The sequence below is a fragment of the Nomascus leucogenys genome, chromosome 15 (assembly GCF_006542625.1).
Source record: "Nomascus leucogenys isolate Asia chromosome 15, Asia_NLE_v1, whole genome shotgun sequence".
NCBI classification, from domain to species: Eukaryota; Metazoa; Chordata; class Mammalia; order Primates; family Hylobatidae; genus Nomascus; species Nomascus leucogenys.
In genome coordinates this window covers 64,520,895-64,542,186 of record NC_044395.1, presented here as the reverse complement: position 1 = coordinate 64,542,186, position 21,292 = coordinate 64,520,895, and the positions used below count along the sequence as shown (strand labels likewise).

At 59.7% G+C, this 21,292-nt stretch overlaps 2 protein-coding genes across 4 annotated transcripts; one reads left to right on the top strand and one right to left on the bottom strand.

Moving 5' to 3' along the window:
* Positions 1–84: 84 nt before the first annotated feature.
* Positions 85–15,771, top strand: INPPL1 (inositol polyphosphate phosphatase like 1). 3 transcript variants are annotated; one of them, XM_030829111.1, is made up of 29 exons: positions 85–474; positions 1,438–1,824; positions 4,884–4,947; positions 5,042–5,192; positions 5,425–5,545; positions 5,788–5,928; positions 6,163–6,256; positions 6,362–6,451; positions 6,623–6,718; positions 6,820–6,970; positions 7,061–7,167; positions 7,492–7,594; positions 7,689–7,885; positions 8,194–8,311; positions 8,931–9,027; positions 9,317–9,455; positions 9,566–9,665; positions 9,765–9,853; positions 10,131–10,212; positions 10,345–10,434; positions 10,961–11,074; positions 11,207–11,295; positions 11,774–11,861; positions 11,954–12,109; positions 12,333–12,411; positions 12,507–12,647; positions 13,783–14,455; positions 14,702–14,835; positions 14,923–15,771. In XM_030829111.1, the coding sequence occupies exons 2-29, from the start codon at positions 1,643–1,645 to the stop codon at positions 15,011–15,013; spliced, it is 3,777 nt and encodes a 1,258-aa protein (XP_030684971.1). In that variant the 5' UTR covers positions 85–474; positions 1,438–1,642; the 3' UTR covers positions 15,014–15,771. The 3 variants fall into 3 exon arrangements, with proteins under 3 accessions (XP_030684971.1, XP_030684970.1, XP_030684972.1); XM_030829110.1 differs by lacking the exon at positions 85–474 and adding an exon at positions 545–631; XM_030829112.1 differs by lacking the exon at positions 85–474 and adding an exon at positions 1,213–1,231.
* Positions 15,733–20,755, bottom strand: PHOX2A (paired like homeobox 2A). Its single transcript, XM_030829113.1, has 3 exons — positions 20,367–20,755; positions 17,732–17,919; positions 15,733–16,849 (listed from the first exon to the last, which is right to left on the bottom strand). Exons 1-3 carry the CDS (start codon positions 20,581–20,583, stop codon positions 16,400–16,402), a joined length of 855 nt encoding a protein of 284 aa, XP_030684973.1. The 5' UTR covers positions 20,584–20,755; the 3' UTR covers positions 15,733–16,399.
* Positions 20,756–21,292: the final 537 nt, after the last annotated feature.

The following is a 21,292-nucleotide window of genomic DNA, read 5'->3' as shown; positions in this document are numbered from 1 at the left end:
TGGGAGGGGGCGGGCCAGACCCTTTTATGGGCTCCGCCCCCTTTCCGGCGGCCGCGTCCCCCCTTCCGCCCTCAGCGGGAGGGGAGGGAGCCAGGGGGGCGTTGAAGCGGACCCCGTCTGGGAGCTCCCCGCTGGGCGTCCGGCCCGCGGAGGCGCGAGTTTGCTGACTCGGAGGGAGCCGCTGGGGCGGGGGCGAGTGCTAATAATACCCGTTCGTTCCGCAGCCGCGCTTTACAGTTGACACAGCTGTCACCTTCGTTCCTCCTTAATTAATAATAAAAATAGCCGCCGTTCGGGAGCGCGGGCTGGGCGCCAGGCCCGGTACCGAGCGCGGTACGAGGCCGGCTCCCAGAGCCGGCCCTCGCCACAGGATCCCCATTTTCCAGAGCGGGAAGCCGAGGCTCAGCCTCGCGCCGCGACTTGCCCGAGGTCACCCAGTGGGCCAGCGGCTCCGGGACCGAGGCGCGGGGCGGGGTGAGGCGGGGCGCTGTGCTGCCCCCGGCTCCCCGGGGCGGCGCGGGGCGGGGCGGGCGGCGCGGAGGGCGGGGGCGCGCGCGGATGGCCATCTTAAGTGGCCGCCTGGAGCCCAGGTCCGCTGTCCGGGGAAGGGGGCGCCGGAGCAGCTCGGGAGGTGGGGGTCTGCGTGCGGCGGCCGGGATCCCGGGAGGGAACTTTCTCCTAGACGGGCCAGGGGATCTTCCTGGCTTCTGACTGCTGAACCCTCTCAAGGCCCTGCCTGCGGGTGTGGGGGGTGGTGCTGGGGAACTTGGCCGAGAGGGGGAAGGGCTCTGCCGGGCTGGGAGGGGCTGCGTGAGGGGCTCGAGAACGTCGCACCTCGTCTGGGGGTGTGTGGGGGAGCGGATCTCTATGGAGGGGATCTCCCCGCAGGCTTTGCCGGGGGACGGTCCCCGTGGAGTTGAGGGTTCAGATCTAAGAGGGGGCTGTATTTCGCGGGAGTTGGGGCCCCTGCCCGCCTGGGTGGAAGGAAGAGGATGGGTAGGGGGTCGTCCTGGATCCTTAGCAGTTTGGGGGAACTCGATGCAGCCAAGCTGTACGGGGGCCGAGAGGAAGAGCCATGGAGTGGAATCAGACCTTTATGGGGCTTAGGGGTCATATCATTGGGAGAACTGAGAAGCGCTGAATTCTCCAGGGGGTGCCTGGATCCCGAAGTGTCGGGGCCAGGATGGGGGGACTCGGATTTCGATGGGGGTTTGGGACTGGATCTCTTCGGGTGAATGATGGGGGCAGGATCATTGTGGGATCTGGGAGGTCCCGGGCCCTTCGGGAAGGTGGGGGCACCGTCCCCGCAGGAGGAGCTGGGGGCAGGGGCGGCCCGGGCTGCGGGCCGAGCGGAGGGGGAGGGGGCGGCAGCCGGCCCTGCGCTCCGCTCCTGCCCCTCCCCCGCCGCCTCTGAACAAACTTTTCTTTCTGTTCAAGTTGAGGCCGGCGCTGCAGGCAGCGGCGGCTGCGCGGCGAACGAGGCGGCCTGCGCGGCGGAGTGCTGAGTCCCGATCCCCGGTTCTGTCCGGCCCACGGATCCTCAAGCCCGGGCCCCGGGCCCGGCCCCAGCCTCAGCCCCCAGCGTCTCCGGGCGGATGGCGCGGGGCGGCGGGCGCGGGCGGTGCTGAGCCCTGCGCGGGCCATGGCCTCGGCCTGCGGGGCGCCGGGCCCGGGAGGCGCGCTGGGCAGCCAGGCCCCCTCCTGGTACCACCGCGACCTGAGCCGCGCGGCCGCGGAGGAGCTGCTGGCCCGAGCGGGCCGCGATGGCAGCTTCCTGGTCCGAGACAGCGAGAGCGTGGCGGGGGCCTTCGCGCTCTGCGTCCTGTGAGTGGGGCGGGGGCTCCTCGCGGGCTGGCATGGACCGGGAGCGCGGGCACGGCCGGGTGTGGAAAGGGCCCGGGTCAGGGTGCCTGGGGCGGTGGGACGCCAGACCCGCCTCCACCCCCCAGAGTGGGAGCCTTGGCTTTCTCCTGGGTCTGAGGACGGACGCAGGGGCACTTCCTGCTGTGTGTCTGGGGGCACTTTCAGGAGCCTTGAGGGCAGAGAATATGGGGTTCTGCGGCCCAGTGTGACTGTGATGGACGAAAAATTCGGGCATTCCCCGGCAGACCCCTTCAGGCATCCTCCAGGTAGAAGGGAGCAGGGGAGAGGATGTGCATTCCACGTTGTGTGCAGTCCCGTTTGGATAGGGACTGAGTGGTGAGCAGGAGAGGGAGTCGGGGCAGAGGGACTGATGGGGTGTGTGGGGATGCCTGGCAGCTTCCTTAGGGCCCCTTTCGGTGCTTTGGGTTTCTGCCTGGCCGTGTATGGCTCGTGGTGGCGGTGGTGGGTGGTGTAGAGAGGAAGGCTTAGGGAAGCAGAGGCTGAGGCTGTATGGGACCTTGCCATTATTTCTGAACCAACGAGTGAGTGTTTGAGCCCTGGCTCTGGGCTTGAGCCCTGGTTACCTGGCTGCCCTAGCCCTGAGCTGAGTGCTGAGAGCAGAGCCAGACTTCGTGCTTCTCTGAGTGGGCCAGGTCCTGTGGCTGTGCCTTTCAGCCCAGTGTGGTAGTGGTGCTGGGGTGAGTTAGCATTCTTGGTTTTGCAGCCTTCTACCGGCTTTGTACGTCCTGCCCTGCAGTCTGACATTGAGTTGGCTTCTGTGGGCCCAGTGAGTGGGAATCTGTGGGGGCTGCTTTATTTAGATCTGTTATTTAGATCTTTATTTAGATCTTTCTTAGCTCTGTGAACCCCCTCCCAAACTCCTGTCCCGCTGTACCTTCCTTACCCCTTTGTTCTCCTGACATCTTTGGTCGGGGGGCACATTAGCCTAGACTAGGGGAGACTTTTTTTTTTTTTTTTTGGAGAAAGAGTCTCGCTCTGTTGCCCAGGCTGAAGTGCAGTGGTGCGATCTCGGCTCACTGCAACCTCCACCTCCTGGATTCAAGTGATTCTTCTGCCTCTGACTTGCCAGTAGCTGGGATTACAGGCGCTCGCCACCAAGCCCGGCTAATTTTTGTATTTTTAGTAGAGATGGGGTTTCACCATATTGGCCAGGCTGGTCTTGAACTCCTGGACCTCAAGTGATCCACCTGCCCTGGCCTCTCAAAGTGCTAGGATTACAGGTGTGAGCCACTTCGCCCAGCTGGGGAGACATTTTTAATTGTCACAACTGGGATGGTGCTATTGACATCTAGTGGGTAGAAGCCAGGGATACTGCTAAACATTCTACAGTGCACAAGAGAGTCCCCCACAACAAAGAACTGTGCAATCCAAAATGTCAGTGGTATGGAGGTTGAAAAACTCTAGCCTAGGCAATTGACCCAACAAGAAAGGGGCTCTGTGAGTCTTAGCTTAGGCCTCAAGTCTGAGGCCCAGCAGGGGGAGACTAAGGAGGGACAGACTAGGCAGATGAATATCCCCAAGTCCTGCTTCCCAGCCCCCTCTGAGGCATACCCCCTAATTAGGCTGGGGAGGGAGGCAGGTGCTGGGTCAGCTGTTAAGTGGGAGGGGGACAGCTGGGGCCTGTGTCTGGGTGAGGAACATTATTGTCCCAGGAGGGGGAGAATCCTGGCCCCATTGCCAGGGGAGGCTGTGAATGGGGTGAGGGGTCTGTCTGTGAGTGGGGGCTTCAGGTTTGCCAGCTGACTCTGGCTCCTCCCTGCATCTCAAGAGCCTGGGGGTAAGGATCAGACATGGGCAATCAGACATGGGCAATATCTTAGATTTGCCAAATACACACATACTTGCTTACCTGTATACATTCTGGGTGTTCATGGATAATATGCAAGACACGCCCCTGCCCCAGCAGGCACAGGCAATCTGACCAGCAGGCTAGGATACTGGCCCTGGCTTCTGCCATGGTTTAAAATCCCAACTCCATCTTTTACTTACTCTGTGACCTTAGGCAAATCACTTTCCCGCTTTGAGCCTGTTTCCTCAGCTGGAGAATGGGGATAATAATATCTGTTTAGAAGTGTGAGAATTAAGTAAAATTTATAGGACACTGGGTACCCAGCGTGTCACAGATAGGATTCAGTTAATTGTATGCTATTGTAATAAACACAGATAGTGTTTATAATAGTCTACAAAGGAACACCCGGTGACAGACACTCACCCAGCATAAGCAGCCAGGAGAGCCCCTGAGGGGGCCACGATTTGGGGGTTCTCACCTCCCGCCTGCCCAACACCTAGGGTGACTCCTGGGTGACTCTTTGGGGAAGCATGCCCTGCAGTGTGGAGGCAGAGGATCTTCCATCCCCCGCTGATTGTGCACCTGGCTCAGCTGTCACCTGCTCAGCTGCGGCTCCTGTCTGTCAGCACCCCTCTTGCCCCTCCTTGGCTTGGGGCTCCTAGAGGCCCAGGTCTCCCATGGGGGCCCTCTTTGGTGGGAAAGCCTAGGGTGATGCCCCCACACTCCTCGGCAAAAGTGCCCTAGACATACCCGATTCCAGCAGAGCCAGAGAGCAGCGTAAACACAGGGGGCATACACACGTGTTAGCATGTTGCCCGTGTGTGCAAACGAGCTAACCAGGCTTCTGAAGATTCTTACTCTGGCGGGGGGCCCAGACTGGTACCACAGCCCAGAGGGGCTGTTTAGACAGCTGTGGAGGCCACAAAAGAGCTCCCTGTTGCTTCCCAGGCCCTGCCCTGTGGTGGGTGTGGAGTCTGTGTAGGTCTGGTGGGGAGAGGGGGGTGTTCTGGTCATTCCTGCCCAATAGGCAACACCAGGAGGGTGGAAGTGGACCGGCCACATCATTAACCCTGTGCAGCCTGGGCAGGTGGTTTTAGGGAAACCAGGCTGAGGGGATTGGGGTGCTGAGCTTGCTGGCAGGAGGAAGGGGTGCTTTGGGTCTTAGACCCCAGCCTGGGGATGACAGATTCTGGCCCTGCCTTGGCATCAGGTATCAGAAGCATGTGCACACGTATCGCATTCTGCCTGATGGAGAAGATTTCTTGGCTGTGCAGGTAGGAGCTTGGGCCCCTGACCCCTGACCTTGATCCACCCTAGGGCTTGGGGACCTGCTGGCTGACCTTTCCTCTCACCCTTGCTGGCCCACAGACCTCGCAGGGTGTGCCTGTGCGCCGCTTCCAGACCCTGGGTGAGCTCATCGGCCTGTACGCCCAGCCCAACCAGGGCCTTGTGTGCGCCCTGCTTCTTCCTGTAGAGGGGGAGCGAGAGCCGGACCCGCCGGATGACCGGGATGCCTCAGGTACTTCCCAGTGTGCAGGTCCCTCCCTTCCTGCCCCTGTCCCTTGGCTCTACCTGCCTCTTCCCATCCCCCCCTTCTCAACCCCACCTCTCCTGTAACCCCCTTTCCCTTGGCCATGATGCCGGGGCCCTTTATCCCTCTTTCCGTGGAAGTCACTTTACAGCTGCATCGTGCCTCCTACTCCACGGAGTGTGGGAGGCCCAAACGGCTGCCCACTGACCCCTGCCCACAGATGGGGAGGATGAGAAGCCCCCGCTGCCCCCGCGCTCTGGCTCCACCAGCATTTCTGCCCCCACTGGGCCCAGCAGTCCCCTGCCAGCTCCTGAGACTCCCACAACTCCAGCTGCTGAGAGGTGAGACCTCCATCCCATCCACTGAACAGGAGACCCTTTCTCCTCTGAGAACTATTTCCCTACCAAAGGTGGAGAGGCCTTCTAAGCCCCCACCAGGGACCCCCACCCCACCTCAGCCCAGAGGCAGATACCCTGATCCATCCTGCCCTGGTTGCCACAGGTACTATCTCCTCTAGGGATGGGGCAGAGGTGCTGGGACAGGTCAGCAGGACCTCCACTGACTTCTTAACCCCTCCCCAAAGTGCTCCCAATGGGCTGAGCACCGTCTCGCACGAGTACCTGAAAGGCAGCTATGGGCTGGACCTGGAAGCTGTGCGGGGTGGAGCCAGCCACCTGCCCCACCTCACCCGTACCCTCGCCACCTCATGCCGGAGGCTGCACAGGTATCTGGGACATCCAACCCCATGTATTACACCCTTACCTCTGACCTGTCCTCGCCTGCTTCCTGGCTGCACAGGTGCCGTGATCTCTGACCCTGAACAGTGAACTAGCCTTTGCCTGTTGACTTTCCTCACTGGTACCCTTTATCCTAGTGGTGAGGTGGAGGCTACAACCAGTGCCCCCTTCCCTATACGTAGGTTGGGGTGGGAGTTCTTTTGATCTGATGTCTTCCCTAGTGAGGTGGACAAGGTCCTGTCAGGCCTGGAGATCCTGTCCAAGGTGTTTGACCAGCAGAGCTCGCCCATGGTGACCCGCCTTTTGCAGCAGCAGGTAGGATTGTAGGGAGACCTCTGGGAGGTGGGTTTGTGTTCTGGAGCTGGGTGGGAGGCTCTGCGTACGTGACTCATGTACAAGCCTGGTTCTTCCTCCCCCCAGAACCTGCCACAGACAGGGGAGCAGGAACTAGAGAGCCTGGTGCTGAAGCTGTCAGTGCTAAAGGACTTCCTGTCAGGCATCCAGAAGAAGGTGGCATGACCTCTGACCCTTGACCCCCGATTCACTGGCCACTGTCATTGGCCTAGCACTGATCTCAACCCTGAGTCTACAACTTAACATTGGCCCCAAGGTCAACTGTGTCCCTCCCTGCCCCAGCCTTCAGTGTGTCCCCTGACCCCGCCCTGCCCTTGTTCCCTCCAGGCCCTGAAGGCCCTACAGGACATGAGCTCCACAGCACCCCCGGCTCCGCAGCCATCCACACGTAAGGCCAAGACCATCCCCGTGCAGGCCTTTGAGGTACATGGCAGTGGGGCCTCACAGGGCCAAGGGTGGTTGGAGGTGACCGGGGTGCTGCCTACTCCAAGGTCTTGTCAGCAGCCTCCCCACCTGGCCTACAGGTGAAGCTAGATGTGACCCTGGGTGACCTGACCAAGATTGGGAAGTCGCAGAAGTTCACGCTGAGCGTGGATGTGGAGGGTGGGCGGCTGGTGCTGCTGCGGAGACAGCGGGACTCCCAGGAGGACTGGACCACCTTCACGCACGACCGCAGTGAGCCAGGGCCAGACCTGGGAGGGGTGGGCAGGGCGGAGCCCCTGGCCTAGGGGCACAGGCCCATGTGACCGGTCCTCCATGCCCTAGTCCGCCAGCTCATTAAGTCCCAGCGTGTCCAGAACAAGCTGGGTGTTGTGTTTGAGAAGGAGAAGGACCGGACTCAGCGCAAGGACTTCATCTTTGTCAGTGCCCGGGTAAGCAGCAGGCTGGGCCAGGCCACTGGGGACTGCGGGGGTCCCCCACATGGGTGCTTCCCATTAGAGGGCAAGAGAGGGAACACATGAGGTAGGCATGCCATCCCTCCTGGCAGGGGTAGGTCTGACAGGGTAGAGAGTGTTGAGAATGGGTGGCCTGAGGGTGGATAACATTTACCAGCACTGTTACATGCTTGAGCAGTGGGTATACAGTGGAGAACAAGACAGAGCCTCTCATGGACGTGAGCCAACTGGCAGGGTATCCCTGTGGAAGGGGGGCTTCCTGGATGCCTACCTGCCCCTGAGTGGCTGCTGTTCCCCCAGAAGCGGGAGGCCTTCTGCCAGCTGCTGCAGCTTATGAAGAACAAGCACTCCAAGCAGGACGAGCCCGACATGATCTCCGTCTTCATAGGCACCTGGAACATGGGTGAGGCCCGGGCTAGGGCTGGGGCAGGAGAGAGGGATGGCCCCAGAGCAGGTGCCTAACCCCTCCAGACCCACCTCACCCCCTTCACCTCCAGGAAGTGTACCACCTCCAAAAAACGTGACATCCTGGTTCACATCGAAGGGTCTGGGGAAGACCCTGGACGAGGTCACAGTGACCATACCCCATGACATCTATGTCTTTGGGACCCAGGAGAACTCAGTGGGCGACCGCGAGTGGCTGGACCTACTGCGCGGAGGCCTCAAGGAGCTTACAGATCTGGATTACCGCCCGGTGAGGGGGGGTCATCTTGTCCAGGACCCTGTCCTCACACACCACCTCCAAACTATCCTACTTGACTTCATGGGCAACCCTGGGAGCACAGCTTCACTGGCTTTTTCTCTGGTCCCTGAGCATATCCTTTGGGAGACCTGACCTGAGTCCTTCATGCCACAAGAGGAACCATTTCTCTCCAGTCCGTCAGGAAGAGGGGTGGCAAGTCTTCCTATCCTGTGACAGACACAAAAGTCTATTTATAGTGCAGGGGGAAATGGAGGCAGTGGGTGCAGCAGGGCAGTGGTGACCATGCACTCTCTACCCAGATTGCCATGCAATCACTGTGGAATATCAAGGTGGCAGTGCTGGTCAAGCCAGAGCACGAGAACCGTATCAGCCACGTCAGTACGTCCAGTGTGAAGACTGGCATCGCCAACACCCTGGGTAAGCGGGGCTGGCAGGTGCCCAAGACTGGCAGCGTCCCTCTGTCCATGGCTTCTGCTTCCTCTCAAGCCTAGGATTGCCCCATTTTTGGTGATCTTAGTTTCCCCATATACAGGGTACTTTGAACTTTGAAAAGCATATTCATATTCTAAATCTCTCCCAGCACCACTGGGAAGGCAAGGCCAGGATAATTACCCCCTTTTCACAGATGATAAAACTCAAACCCAGAGTGGTTGAGTGACCTGCCCAAGGTCACACAGCAAGTAAGTGGTGGAGCCAGGCATTGTGCCCAGGTCTCCTGATTTTCGGTCTGGTGCTCTCCCAGGTAGATTCTGCTCAGAATCTGCAGGGCCTTTCAGCTTCACCCTTGGGGTCCCCTGTGATCTCCAGGGGCTCTGCTCACACATACAGACAGACTCAGGCCATCCACACAGACCATGTGTGCCCAATGAGGACCCCCGCCCAGGGAAGGTGTGGATGTGTGCAGGGGACTGCCCATGTCACAGCGTCTGATGGGCTCAGCGGGAGGATCCTCTCACTGCAGCTTTGAGAGGCAAAAGGGAGAGTTGGGAGCCCTCTAAGGGTGACCCAGGCCTTCCTCTCTTGCTTGCCCTAACAGGGAACAAGGGGGCTGTGGGCGTCTCCTTCATGTTCAATGGCACCTCATTTGGCTTTGTGAACTGTCACCTCACCTCGGGAAATGAGAAGACGGCTCGGTGAGGGGGTGCCTTTCCCATGGTCTCTTTACACCCATCCCATTCACCTGAGGCCTGTTCCCGCTCCCATATCCCAGCCCATGACCCTCCTGCAGGCCTGTCTCCAGAGACCCCCTGCTCTCTTATCCCAATTCAAGACCCTCTGTTCCTGACCCTAACCTTGTCCCCAGGGGCCCGGATCTTTTACCCCATCCCTGACTCCTGAGACTTCTTCCCTTTATGCCTATCCCTGACGTCTGGCCCTGACCCTGGGGATCTACCCCTCCCTACCACGCACCCCTCACCCTAGGAGGAACCAGAACTACTTGGACATCCTGCGGCTGCTCTCGCTGGGCGACCGGCAGCTCAGTGCCTTTGACATCTCTCTGCGTTTCACGCACCTCTTCTGGTTTGGGGACCTCAACTACCGCCTGGACATGGATATCCAGGTGCGAGCAGGGCCCTGCCATGGCTGTAGGGAGGCTAAGGGCCACATGGGCTATCACCCCTGGCTCTGGCTCAGAAGGAAAGTTTCCAGCCTTTGCGTCCTCCATCCCAGGAGATCCTGAACTACATCAGCAGGAAGGAGTTTGAGCCCCTTCTCAGGGTGGACCAGCTCAACCTGGAGCGGGAGAAGCACAAGGTCTTCCTTCGATTCAGTGAGTGTGGGCCTGGCAGGTGGTGATCTGAGGGTAGGAGGCTTGCAGTATCCCTGGGTGTCAGGGCCCTGATCCCCACCTGTCTCCTGCTTTCCTTAGGTGAGGAGGAGATCTCCTTCCCACCCACCTACCGCTATGAGCGGGGTTCCCGGGACACATATGCCTGGCACAAGCAGAAGCCAACTGGGGTGAGCCAAGAAAATGGCATGGGCCTTGGGGGACCCCAGGCCTGCGATGAATCAAGAATTTGGGTCAAGGGTATGGGCCTCTGCAGCTTCCACTCCAGCCTCCACGGCCCCTCTGAGGCCTTTGGGTGATCCTGCATATTGTGAGGTTCCAAGAAGGGAGGTGGGTGCTAGGGCCTCTTGTAATAGAAGTGTGGGGACTCATCAGCTCTGGAGTGGGGTCCATGCCAAGCAGCCCCCTAGTTGTCAGCTCTAACCATGCTGCCATCCCCTGCCCCAGGTCCGGACCAATGTGCCCTCATGGTGTGACCGGATTCTGTGGAAATCCTACCCTGAAACTCACATCATCTGCAATTCTTATGGTCAGAGGCTCCCGGACAGAGTGATGGGAGATCTGGGGTGGTCACCATCTGGACTCTGCCCTAACCTTGGGAGGTGGGAGCAGAGGGTGAGAATATTCCCCCTGAGTCCCCATTCCTATCCCCTCTCCCCAGGTTGCACTGATGACATCGTCACCAGCGACCATTCCCCTGTGTTTGGGACATTTGAGGTTGGAGTTACCTCCCAGTTCATCTCCAAGAAAGGTGATTGTTCCAGATATGCTTGTGGATGTGGCATAATCTAGGTGGGCACAGGTGGTGGCCTTGGGATGTACATAGGTTTGACTATGTGTGTGTGGGTGTGTGTAACAGTGAGTGCAGGAGTGTTTCTCAAGGTGTGATGTGTCAGGGTGTCTGTGCGCCTGGGCCATCACGAGTTGTGTGCCCATGAGTGTGTGTGTGCATAAGTGAGTATACACCTATGTGTCTGTGTCTGTCTAGGGCCACGTGTGTGTCCCTGAGTATGCCTGTAGGTGTGGGAATCCTGCAGGCATTCTGGTCCCCAGCACCCTCTTCAATGGGTCTTTTATCCTTGGGTTGTCTCTTTGCTGTGGTCCAGGGTCTGGCCTCTGGAGTTTCCCTGTTGGTGGCTTGGGACTGGGGAGGCCCCTCCTGGCCCTGCCTCCTTGCTCTGGACCCCTGATTTCATGTCCCAGGGCCCTGTTTCTCTGTCCCATTCCTCCTGTGATCCTCTCAGTACTCCTGTTTGTTCTCCTCCCTTTCCCCTCAGGGCTCTCGAAGACTTCAGACCAGGCCTACATTGAGTTTGAGAGCATCGAGGCCATTGTGAAGACAGCCAGCCGCACCAAGTTCTTCATCGAGTTCTACTCTACCTGCCTGGAGGGTCAGAGGCGTGGCAGGGGCTGGGTGTGGGCCAAGGAGGATGGGAGGCCAGAGGGTGCAGTCAGCCCCCTACTTAGGGGGAAAGGAAGCTGAGAGGTGGTGCTCAGTTGGGTGTCTCCCACCCCCACCCCAGAATACAAGAAGAGCTTTGAGAATGATGCCCAGAGCAGTGACAACATCAACTTCCTCAAAGTGCAGTGGTCTTCACGCCAGCTGCCCACGGTGAGGCTGTGGGCAGGGCCCCGCTTATGAGTGAGGGCACAGAGAGGGGTACCTAAGAGTTTATTGGAGAGCCTGCCTGGAAGGGAGTGTGGGGCCAGCAGAGCGTGCGTGCGTGCGTGCGTGTGTGTGTGTGTATGGGCATGGGCATGAGTGAGGGCAAAGGCGTTTGCTTTATTTTGGGAGTGTGGAACCTTGTTGCAGTTTGTTCATTCATTCAGGAGATGCTTCTTGAGCTTTTGCTAAATGTCAGGTTGTATGTTAGCTATTGAGAAAATTAATTAGTGATGCTAAGTGCTGTAAAAGGCCCGTATAGGGCTGTGTCTTTTGCATTAAGGATTTGGCTCTTCTCTGAAGAGTTGAGTGTGAGTGAGCACAGATGACCTGAGGGTGGGGAGTGAGTGGTGTCAGGGGCAGCATGTAGGAGGGGCAGGAGGAAGTGGCGGGGCTTTGTTCCTCACTGGGCCTCCCTGCTTCCCAGCTCAAACCAATTCTGGCTGATATCGAGTACCTGCAGGACCAGCACCTCCTGCTCACAGTCAAGTCCATGGATGGCTATGAATCCTATGGTGAGGGGTGAGGGGTGCTGAGGGGAACAGGAAGCTAGACAGGGCCCTAGATTAGCTTCGTAATTTGCTGGTTTGTCCCATCTGCCCCTCAGGGGAGTGTGTGGTTGCACTCAAGTCCATGATCGGCAGCACGGCCCAACAGTTCCTGACCTTCCTGTCCCACCGTGGCGAGGAGACAGGCAATATCAGAGGCTCCATGAAGGTGCGGGTGCCCACGGAGCGCCTGGGCACCCGTGAGCGGCTCTACGGTGGGGACTCCACTGGGACATGAGATAGGGTGGTGTGAACAGATTGCGGAGGGCAGGGTGCAGGGTGCATGTTGGAATCTCTGGGATACCTGGAGGTTCTGCAGCCACAGCTGGGAATAGTCCTGCCCCAAGGCATAGCTGGGAAAGGGCTGGCAGGCCCAGTGGGTGTCTGTGGGATCCAGGAACCCAGGTCTCCTCTGAGTCTCCCTTCCTGCCCCCTCAGAGTGGATCAGCATTGATAAGGATGAGGCAGGAGCAAAGAGCAAAGCCCCCTCTGTGTCCCGAGGGAGCCAGGAGCCCAGGTGAGCTAGGGCTGTGTTGAATGTCATATGAAAGGGTACCTAGGGGCATCTGGTCAACCCCACTTCATCTCCTCTCTCCTGTGCATCCCTGGCAGGTCAGGGAGCCGCAAGCCAGCCTTCACAGAGGCCTCCTGCCCGCTTTCCAGGTTATTTGAAGAACCAGAGAAACCGCCACCAACGGGGAGGCCCCCAGCCCCACCCCGAGTAGCTCCCCGGGAGGAGCCCTTGACCCCCAGGTAAGAGGAGGAACCTGTCACTGCCCCCACTTCCCCCGCCTACCTCTATCCATCACTATCCCCTGCAGGGTCTCAGGGCTGGCCTGGGGATCATCAGCTGCTTAGGTGCCCTGCCACCCTGTGGTTGGAGCTGCCACGGCCTTATGCCTGTGGCCAGCCAGGCCACCCTTAGCTGTGGCTCTGAGTCAAAGGGAGCAGTCAGCCTTTCCTCTCAATTCCGCCGTTAAAAATGGAATGCGAAATTGTTTTTAAGACAGCTCCCTCCATGTAAACAGACCTAGCTTGAGCCTTCTGTTTGGAGGAGGCACACGGCTCGGCCTGGGATTTCCCAGGGTACCTTCTTTGGAGCTCTGTCCTGCAAGAGGCGGCAGTTGAAATGGGTTTGTGGTCAAATGAGTTTGGGAAATGCTTTTTCTAGATTCTTTTCTTAGACATTCCCAGTGCATGTTAGTATTAGCAAAAGCTCTGAGCATGCGGACAGGAAGGAAACCTTTTCAGCTCTGTTTAATATAGTTTCCCAAACTTAATGGGCCAGGAAACTTATTTTCCATGTAGTAACTATTAACATTCTGGGGAATTAGCGCTCTGTGTCACACTTTGGGAAAGTGAGGCTTGCTTTCTAATTATATCCAATTGTTGCTTAAAGTTACATAAACTCCTAGGTACAGTTTGGTGCTTTTTCACTCATCTTCAGCTGTTGTCAGTCACCTGGGTTTTATCCCTAGGCTTGAATAAGACCCACCTGAATCTCTGAGAAAGATTCTGCAGTGGATTGACTGTGGGTGCCTCGAGAGGCTTTCCAAACCTGGCCTTTCATTGAAGGCTTCTTGCCCTGTCTTCTGGCACCTCTATTCTGACCCATTTAGCTTGGGTTCCACAGCTACAGATAAAGTCATGAAAGATCTAAGTATCTTAGCAAGTGAGGCAAGGGATTGTAGGATTATCCATTCAAAGGGTTATCCTCCCCCTGACCTTCAGAGATGAAGAAACTAAGGGCAGGTGATGTGCTCAAGGTCATGAGAAAGTCTAGGACCAGGGGACTTTCTGACTCCCGTCTAGTTCTCCCTCCACTGCTCCCACTGCCTTAGACCTGGGTTCCTGGATCCTGGTTTAGTTGTTCTGCTTCCACACCCAGGTTGAAGCCAGAGGGAGCTCCTGAACCAGAAGGGGTGGCGGCCCCCCCACCCAAGAACAGCTTCAATAACCCTGCCTACTACGTCCTTGAAGGGGTCCCGCACCAGCTGCTGCCCCCGGAGCCACCCTCACCTGCCAGGGCCCCTGTCCCATCTGCCACCAAGAACAAAGTGGCCATTACAGTGCCTGCTCCACAGCTTGGGCGCCACCGGCCCCCTCGTGTGGGAGAGGGGAGTTCTTCAGATGAGGAGTCTGGAGGCACACTGCCCCCTCCAGACTTTCCACCTCCACCACTGCCGGACTCAGCCATCTTCCTGCCCCCCAGCCTGGATCCTTTACCAGGGCCAGTGGTCCGGGGCCGTGGTGGGGGTGAGGCCCGTGGCCCACCGCCTCCCAAGGCCCATCCAAGGCCCCCACTGCCCCCAGGCCCCTCACCATCCAGCACTTTCCTGGGGGAAGTGGCCAGTGGGGATGACCGTTCCTGCTCCGTGCTGCAGATGGCCAAGACGCTGAGCGAGGTGGACTACGCCCCTGCTGGGCCCCCACGCTCAGCACTCCTCCCAGGCCCCCTGGAGCTGCAGCCCCCCCGGGGACTGCCCTCGGACTATGGCCGGCCCCTCAGCTTCCCTCCACCCCGCATCCGGGAGAGCATCCAGGAAGACCTGGCAGAGGAGGTGTGTGGAGCAGGGTGGCTGTCTGTGTGTGCCTGAGGGTGCTTGCCCACAGACTGGTACCCTTTCACTCCACCATTCAGCACTCATGGTGTCCCCGCAACCCTGAACTGAGCACTGGGAAGTTGGGAGACCCATGTATCAGCCCAGCCCTTCCCTTCCTTTAACCCCAGAGCATGCAGCAGAATGTGACTGCAGGTGTTTCTATGGGGGGCACTGAGCTCCCCCTGACATGCCCTGTTTTCTTAGGCTCCGTGCCTGCAGGGCGGGCGGGCCAGCGGGCTGGGCGAGGCAGGCATGAGCGCCTGGCTGCGGGCCATCGGCTTGGAGCGCTATGAGGAGGGCCTGGTGCATAATGGCTGGGACGACCTGGAGTTTCTCAGGTGGGGGAGGGGCTGGCCCCGGGGGCGGAGCTGGGGCCCTCAGGACCCCCTTGCCCATCTCACTTCCCAGCCTGTTTTACTCCACAGTGACATCACCGAGGAGGACTTGGAGGAGGCTGGGGTGCAGGACCCGGCTCACAAGCGCCTCCTTCTGGACACCCTGCAGCTCAGCAAGTGATAGCGGAGGCACCACGAAGCTGTGAACTCAGCGCCCCTCCCTGCTACCAAGGCCCAGCTATGGCCCCAGGGTTGAACAGTTATGAGGGTCAGGGCAGTATCTCTCTGCCTATTTATTGGGGTGCCTATTTATTGGGGATCTGCATTCCCCGCTGCCGAATCATTTGCAATGCCCTAATTAGGGCATCCTGCCCCTCGCCTTTTAGGCTCAGGATGGAAGGTCAGTTGCCATGGTTACCGAGGACCCTGGTTACTCTGGTGCTGTCCTCTTTTACTGGACCCCGCCTCCCAGCCCCAGGGGTGCCTGTGGGGGTCCATTTGGGTACGTCTGGGCCCCCACTTTCACCAGCTTCTGCGGCCTTCCACCGGGCCTGAACCACAGCGGAGACGCTCCGCTAAGACCCCCCCACCCCCGCTGGGGGTGGGGGCGGGTGTCCGTCCGGAAATGAAGGAATAGCCCGAGGACCGGGCTGGGGTTTATTTAAACTGTTCTGTGTGGGTTTGGGGAGGGAGGGCACCTTAATATTATTGGGGTTGGTTGGGGTGGGGCAGGATCTCAGCCATAAAGTGCCAGTTTGCTTAGTTCTGTCTCCTGGTCTGTGCTGCCCTGCGCTGGGGATGCACGGCGGCAGGGTGGGGGAGGGAGGTTCCTCGCAGGTCTCAGCCCGGGACAGGGTTTTGCAGGCAGCCTCCTGGGCAGTCGGAAGGGTTGCGGCGTGATGTCTTCAATAAATTAAGTTTTATTTGGATTGAGTAAAACTTCAATAAATTACAAGTTTTTCAAAGAAAAAGGACAACCAAAAAAGGGAAAGGGAATCCCTCTGTCCCATTCCCCGGGCAGCCCCTCCACTCCTCTGACAGGTCCACCCTCTATGCCAGACGGGCTAGGGAAGAGAGGAGACACTTGAGGGACGAATTGGCAGTGGCCATTGATTATCCCGGCGACCACCAGCCTCTGTACGGGTGGGCCTGAGGGGTGGGGCAGCGGGCTTTCCTGATCACCAACGTAAGGGGTGACCCAGCCGCTGCAGAGCCAGGGAAGGGGGCTGTGCCACTCCTCCTTGAGGACCTTCACTTTGAGGGCACTGTTAGGGACAGGCCTCATGTGATACCGCATCCAAAGAAGGCCAAGCTAGAAGGGGCTCCGGGGTTCTCCTAGAGGAGGTCCCGGTGTAAAGAACTCCGCTCTGCTGGTAGAGGGTGGGTGACGACGAGAGTGGCCCTGACTTGGTCTCCAAAATTGGGGAGGACACACCCGGGGTGAGACAGTAGGGAGTGGAGACGGATGGGGACTTCCAGGCGGGTGGCCAGGATGGGAGGGGCTGTCAGGTCCTGGAGGGGCAGGGACGTCTCTGGGGGCAGGCTTGGAGCCTCCAGAGGCCGGCAGCTAGAAGAGATTGGTCTTCAGGGCGGGGCCGGGCTTCCGGTGAAAGGAGGACAGAACCCCAGAGAAGGGCCCGGGGCCGGACTCCGCCGGCTGCCAAGCCTTAAGTAGTTCGGCCGCGCCCGCGCCGGGCCCGCCGCCCCCACCGCCCGCCACACCGGCCCACAGTGCGCCCTTGAGCGGCTGTGGCCCCGGACCAGGTCCCGGCCCGGAGCCCAGTGCGACGGGCAGCGGGCTAGGGCTCAGGCGCGGGCTGGCCAGGCCGGGCGCAGGCGGCGGCGGCAGCGACGCGGTGCTATCGGGCGTGGGGCTGCACGTGGACTCCTTGGAGTCGTCGTCCTCGGAGGAGCAGCGCGCCTCGCCCTTTTTGGCGCCCGCCGCGCCCGCCGCGCCCTTGGCGCTGGCCGCGCGCTCCTGTTTGCGGAACTTGGCCCGGCGGTTCTGGAACCAGACCTGCGGGCACAGGGGCCAGTCAGCCTGGACGAGGGTCGGAGAACGCACGGGGTCAGCCCGCGGCCGCAAGGCTCGAGTGAGATCCTGGTTCGGAAAGAACCGGGCCCGGGTTCTTACTAGTTGGAGGGGCCTTCGGCCCTCCCGCACGCAGCCCGCTGCCCTCTGCGCGCTCCACTGGCCCCTGCCTCCAGATCCCTGGGTTCTTGCCCCTGGGATCCACTCACCCGCTGACTCCCAGCACTCTCGGTCTCCTGGAGGGGACCCTGCCTTCGTTCTCCTCACCCTAAGTTCTTCCCCCATTTCCTTCTTTTAGGAAGCTCTGGGACTTCCCTCCTGGAGGGTTCCAGGGCCGTGGAGAGCAGTTTAGGGCGCCAGGAAAACCTTTTGTCTAGGGCATCCAGTCAAGGCGGGCCAACTGAACATCTGTACACGGAGTTGTACAAATAGACAACAGTCTGCTCTAGCCCGGCTCTCTTCGGCCTTGTGCCTGCCACAAACTCAGCCTCCCGGGCTCCGGGTTTTCAAAGGTGCAGCGCCAGGGTAGGGAACCCCAGGGGTGCTGACTGGCCTGCCCCCACTCCTCCTCAGCTCGGCCCTGAGGTCGCCCGGGTCTCTCCCTCTACCCCCTCGGCCTCCCTCCTGGCTTCTCAAGCATCACTCGGAACATTCTGCCCTAAGAGGGAGACAGAGCGGAGGTAGACTGGAGCTAAACAGATCGGGTCTCCCAAGGGCCTCCAAGTCCGGGCCCTGCTGCCTCCCGTAGCTGCCCAACCACCCTGGGACCGCGCCCTGCCTTCGGGCTACCCCCAGGTGTTAGGCATTAAGTTCCTACACCTCCTTCCATGCGCACACACTCTCGTAGACACACGTGCATATGCGCACCTGCACGCGAGCCTCAGTGAGGTCGATCTTGAGCGCCAGCTCCTCACGCGTGTAAATGTCGGGGTAGTGGGTCTCAGCGAAGACGCGCTCCAGCTCCTTGAGCTGCGCGCTGGTGAACGTGGTGCGGATGCGCCGCTGCTTGCGCTTCTCGTGCAGGCCGGATGGCTCTGGGAAGAACTTGTAGGGCACTGCGGGTGTGTGCAGGGGGGCGGGGGGGCAACAAGGATGGGGGAGTGAGAAGCAGGGTTCAACCCGTTGTGTCCAGCTCCGGGGGAATCACACGCCTCCCCCGTCCCTGGCCTGGTCCCTCGTCTTGATCCCGGCAGCCTAGGGCGGAGCGTCCTCCCTATCACTCAATGGAGCCGGCGGGATAAAGGCGGACGGAGATCAGGGAGACCTGAGCCCCAAGAGCGGCCAAGGGGAAAGCATAATCCAATACTCCAGCCAAGACACCCCCTCCCCCACCCCACCCCCATCGTCGCCCTCCTCCCAAGCCCTGTTCCACCTCCCCCTGCGCCCCCATTCAACCGTGCCTCCGACCCTCCTCTCCTGTCTGTCTCTCAGCCCGTCTGTCCCCTCTGTCTACCCTAGCCCTGGATGTCTGTCAGGTCTCATCAGCATTGCCAGTCTTCCCACTAACCAGTTCAGGGCCAAGGCTCTGCAACAGAGACCCTCCCACCGGCTCTCCTTTCGGCCCTACCACCAGCCTTCCCACCGGCTCTCAGCTGTATACAGATTTGGCTCCCTCCACCCATCCACCTCTCCCCTTCCCAAGCCTCATTTCTTCAATCCTGCCCCACTCCCCTGACCCCCATTCTCCCCTAGATGTCCCCCTCTCCTCTTCCTCATCTTCCTCCATTTGAATCTCTCTTCAACTTTCCACTTCTCAGCCACTCTTCTCTTTGTGCCCATTGAGAAGACTTCATCTTCTCTTTGCCCTCTTTCCTCCTCCCCAGGCACTTTCTCCATGTCCCATCTCCTCCAAAGCCAACACTGCCCCCCAACTCCCTTCCTATACCCATCCCAGTCTCCACTGCCCCATAGGTAGTGTTTCTGACAGTACTTCCTTTCCCTGTCTGTAACCCTGGTTTAAGTCTTCATATTCACTAGGGGTCTCCAATCTCATCTTTGTCCCATCCAGGCCTCCATCTCCCCTGATTCTTGTCTCCAGCACCCCATTTGTATTCTCATCTTCGTCATCTCTATTTCTAATCTTCCTTGGTCCCCATCGCCTGATTCTTATCTCTATCTCCCCAACCCTGAGTCCCCATTTCTCCTAGGATTTCCAGTGCTTCCATCTCTGCTCCCATCTCTCTGTACCTTATCCCCATCTCTCTAGTCTCAAAACCCTGTATCTCTGGAGCCTGTCTCCCCTCTTCCCAATCCCTACCCTCATCTGGCTCAGGGTACCCAATCTCCCCACCTGGTTCTCATTTCTCCAAATCCAGGTTCTCATTTCTCATATCTCTTCCCCAACCCCCAGCCTAGCTAGGGCCCAGTCTTCTTCTTCTTCTTTTTTTTTTTTTTTTTTTTTGAGACCGAGTCTCATTCTGTCACCCAGGCTGGAGTGCAATGGCACAGTCTCAGCTCACTGCAACCTCTGCCTCCCAGGTTCAAGCGATTCTCCTGCCTCAGACTCCCAAGTAGCTGGGATTACAGGCGTGGGCCACCATGCCCAGCTAACTTTTTTTTTTTTTGTATTTTTAATAGAGATGGGGTTTCACCATGTTGGTTAGGCTGGTCTTGAACTCCTGACCTCAAGTGATCCACCCACCTTGGCCTCCCAAAGTGCTGGGATTACAGGCATGAGCCACCGCGCCTGGCCCTTAGGCCCCAGTCTTCTACTTGAGTCCCCGGCGGTCTTCCCAGGAGGGAAGGAGATAAGATTCCATAGGGCAGGCTGGGACTCTAATCAGAGGGATGAGATGACTGAGAAGCTCAGTGAGGTTGAGGGTTTGGACAGGGACTTGGATCAAAAGTCTTGGGGATGCAGGAGCTGCTTCCAGGTTCTACAGAACTCTAGCTGGGAGAGTCTGTGGGGGAATGGGGAAGTACAAGTAGCTTAAAAACCCGGGCCCCTTTATTGCGGGCTACGGGATCTGGTTTTGGTGGCTACAGAAGGGTTCGGGCCCAGGCAGCATGGGTCCAAGACAGGGCAAGAGGGGCCTGATGGCCACGCGGGCTCTAGGAAGCTTCCCGTCTGGGCAGCTCAGCTGCCTGCAGAGGTCCTTGCTGGGGGTCATGCATCTTGTGGGGCAGCGGTGATGGGGTGGGGTGATAAGTGGTGATAGGGCTGAGCTGGGAGCCTTTTTCAAAGATCCAGGGCTTGTAGAGGTTTAGCGGTCAGTCTTTGCAGGTGGTGAGGGGAAGGCCTGGTAAGGATGGGGATATATTTCCTTTACCTGAAGGGCACGAGACAGAGATTTGGCAACGAGAAAAAGGAATAGGAGAGATGAGAGGGTGAGGCTCATTTCTGCCGAGGAGAACCTCGTATTCTGGGGGTCTCTCGGGGCATTGGAGGGTCTGGCCAAGGCAGGAATGGGGGCAGCTGAGGGGGACAGTCGCATTCACTTGGCGAGCGGACCCGGGGATTCTGCAGGAATTGGAGGGAGGGTTGGGCCGGGGCTGCGCTCACCTGCCGAGTAGGGCGCGGGCTGGTGGTCGCGTAGGGCGCCAAGCGCGCAGTTGGAGGAGCCGAGCGCGGGGCAGGGCGGCCCTGCCGCGGGGAAGGCGGGCCGCAGGGGGCTGTATTGGAAGCCGCCGGGCTGGCTGCAGGCGCCAAAGTCGCCGTAGGCGGACGCCTCCATGGCCGCCACGCACGAGTCGTACGAATTGAGGTAGGAGTAGTCCATCGGCCCGGGGGGCGGGGGCGGGGGCCGGGCCAGGCCGGGTCGGGGTCGGGGTCCGGGTGGAGGTCGGAAGGGAGGTTCGAGCGCCAGGCTCCGAGGACCCGAGGCCAGCTCTGAGCGCCCGAGAGTCCGCCCGCCCCGTCGCGGCCGCACTCAGCCCGGGTGCAACGCAAGTGCAGCTGGCCCGGCCCGCGCGCCTTTTAACGCGCAGGACCCCGCGGAGGGGGGCGGGGCGGGGCGAGCTCCGAAGGGGCGGGGCCTGGGAGGCCCAGACACCGCCCCCAGCCGCCCCGACCCCCACCCCGAAGGGTCCCCGCCGCCCTCTTAGGGCTCTAGAGGTGGGGAACTGGGATGCGCGGGACCCTATCCCCGGAGTCCCTATCCTGCCCCAATCCGGACCAGACCTTCGGTCTCTACACAGCGTCCGAGGCCAGAGGGTCCCGACCCTTTTCCCGGGCCTCCCCACCTGCGGCCCCGCGGAAGGGAGGGGAGGCAGGCCTGGCGGCGCTCGTGTGAAGAAGTTAATTCAATTCGCTCTGATAACCGAGTTATTCCGATCTGGCCCCTCAGCCCCGCCCCCAGCGAGGTCCCATCCCGGCGGAGACTGCGGAGGCGGCCCAGGAAGGGGGATGGAGACCGGGAAGAGACGGAGCCTGGGATGGAGACAGGGAGGGGACGTGGCTAGACAGAGGAAACAGAGACCAGGAGAGAA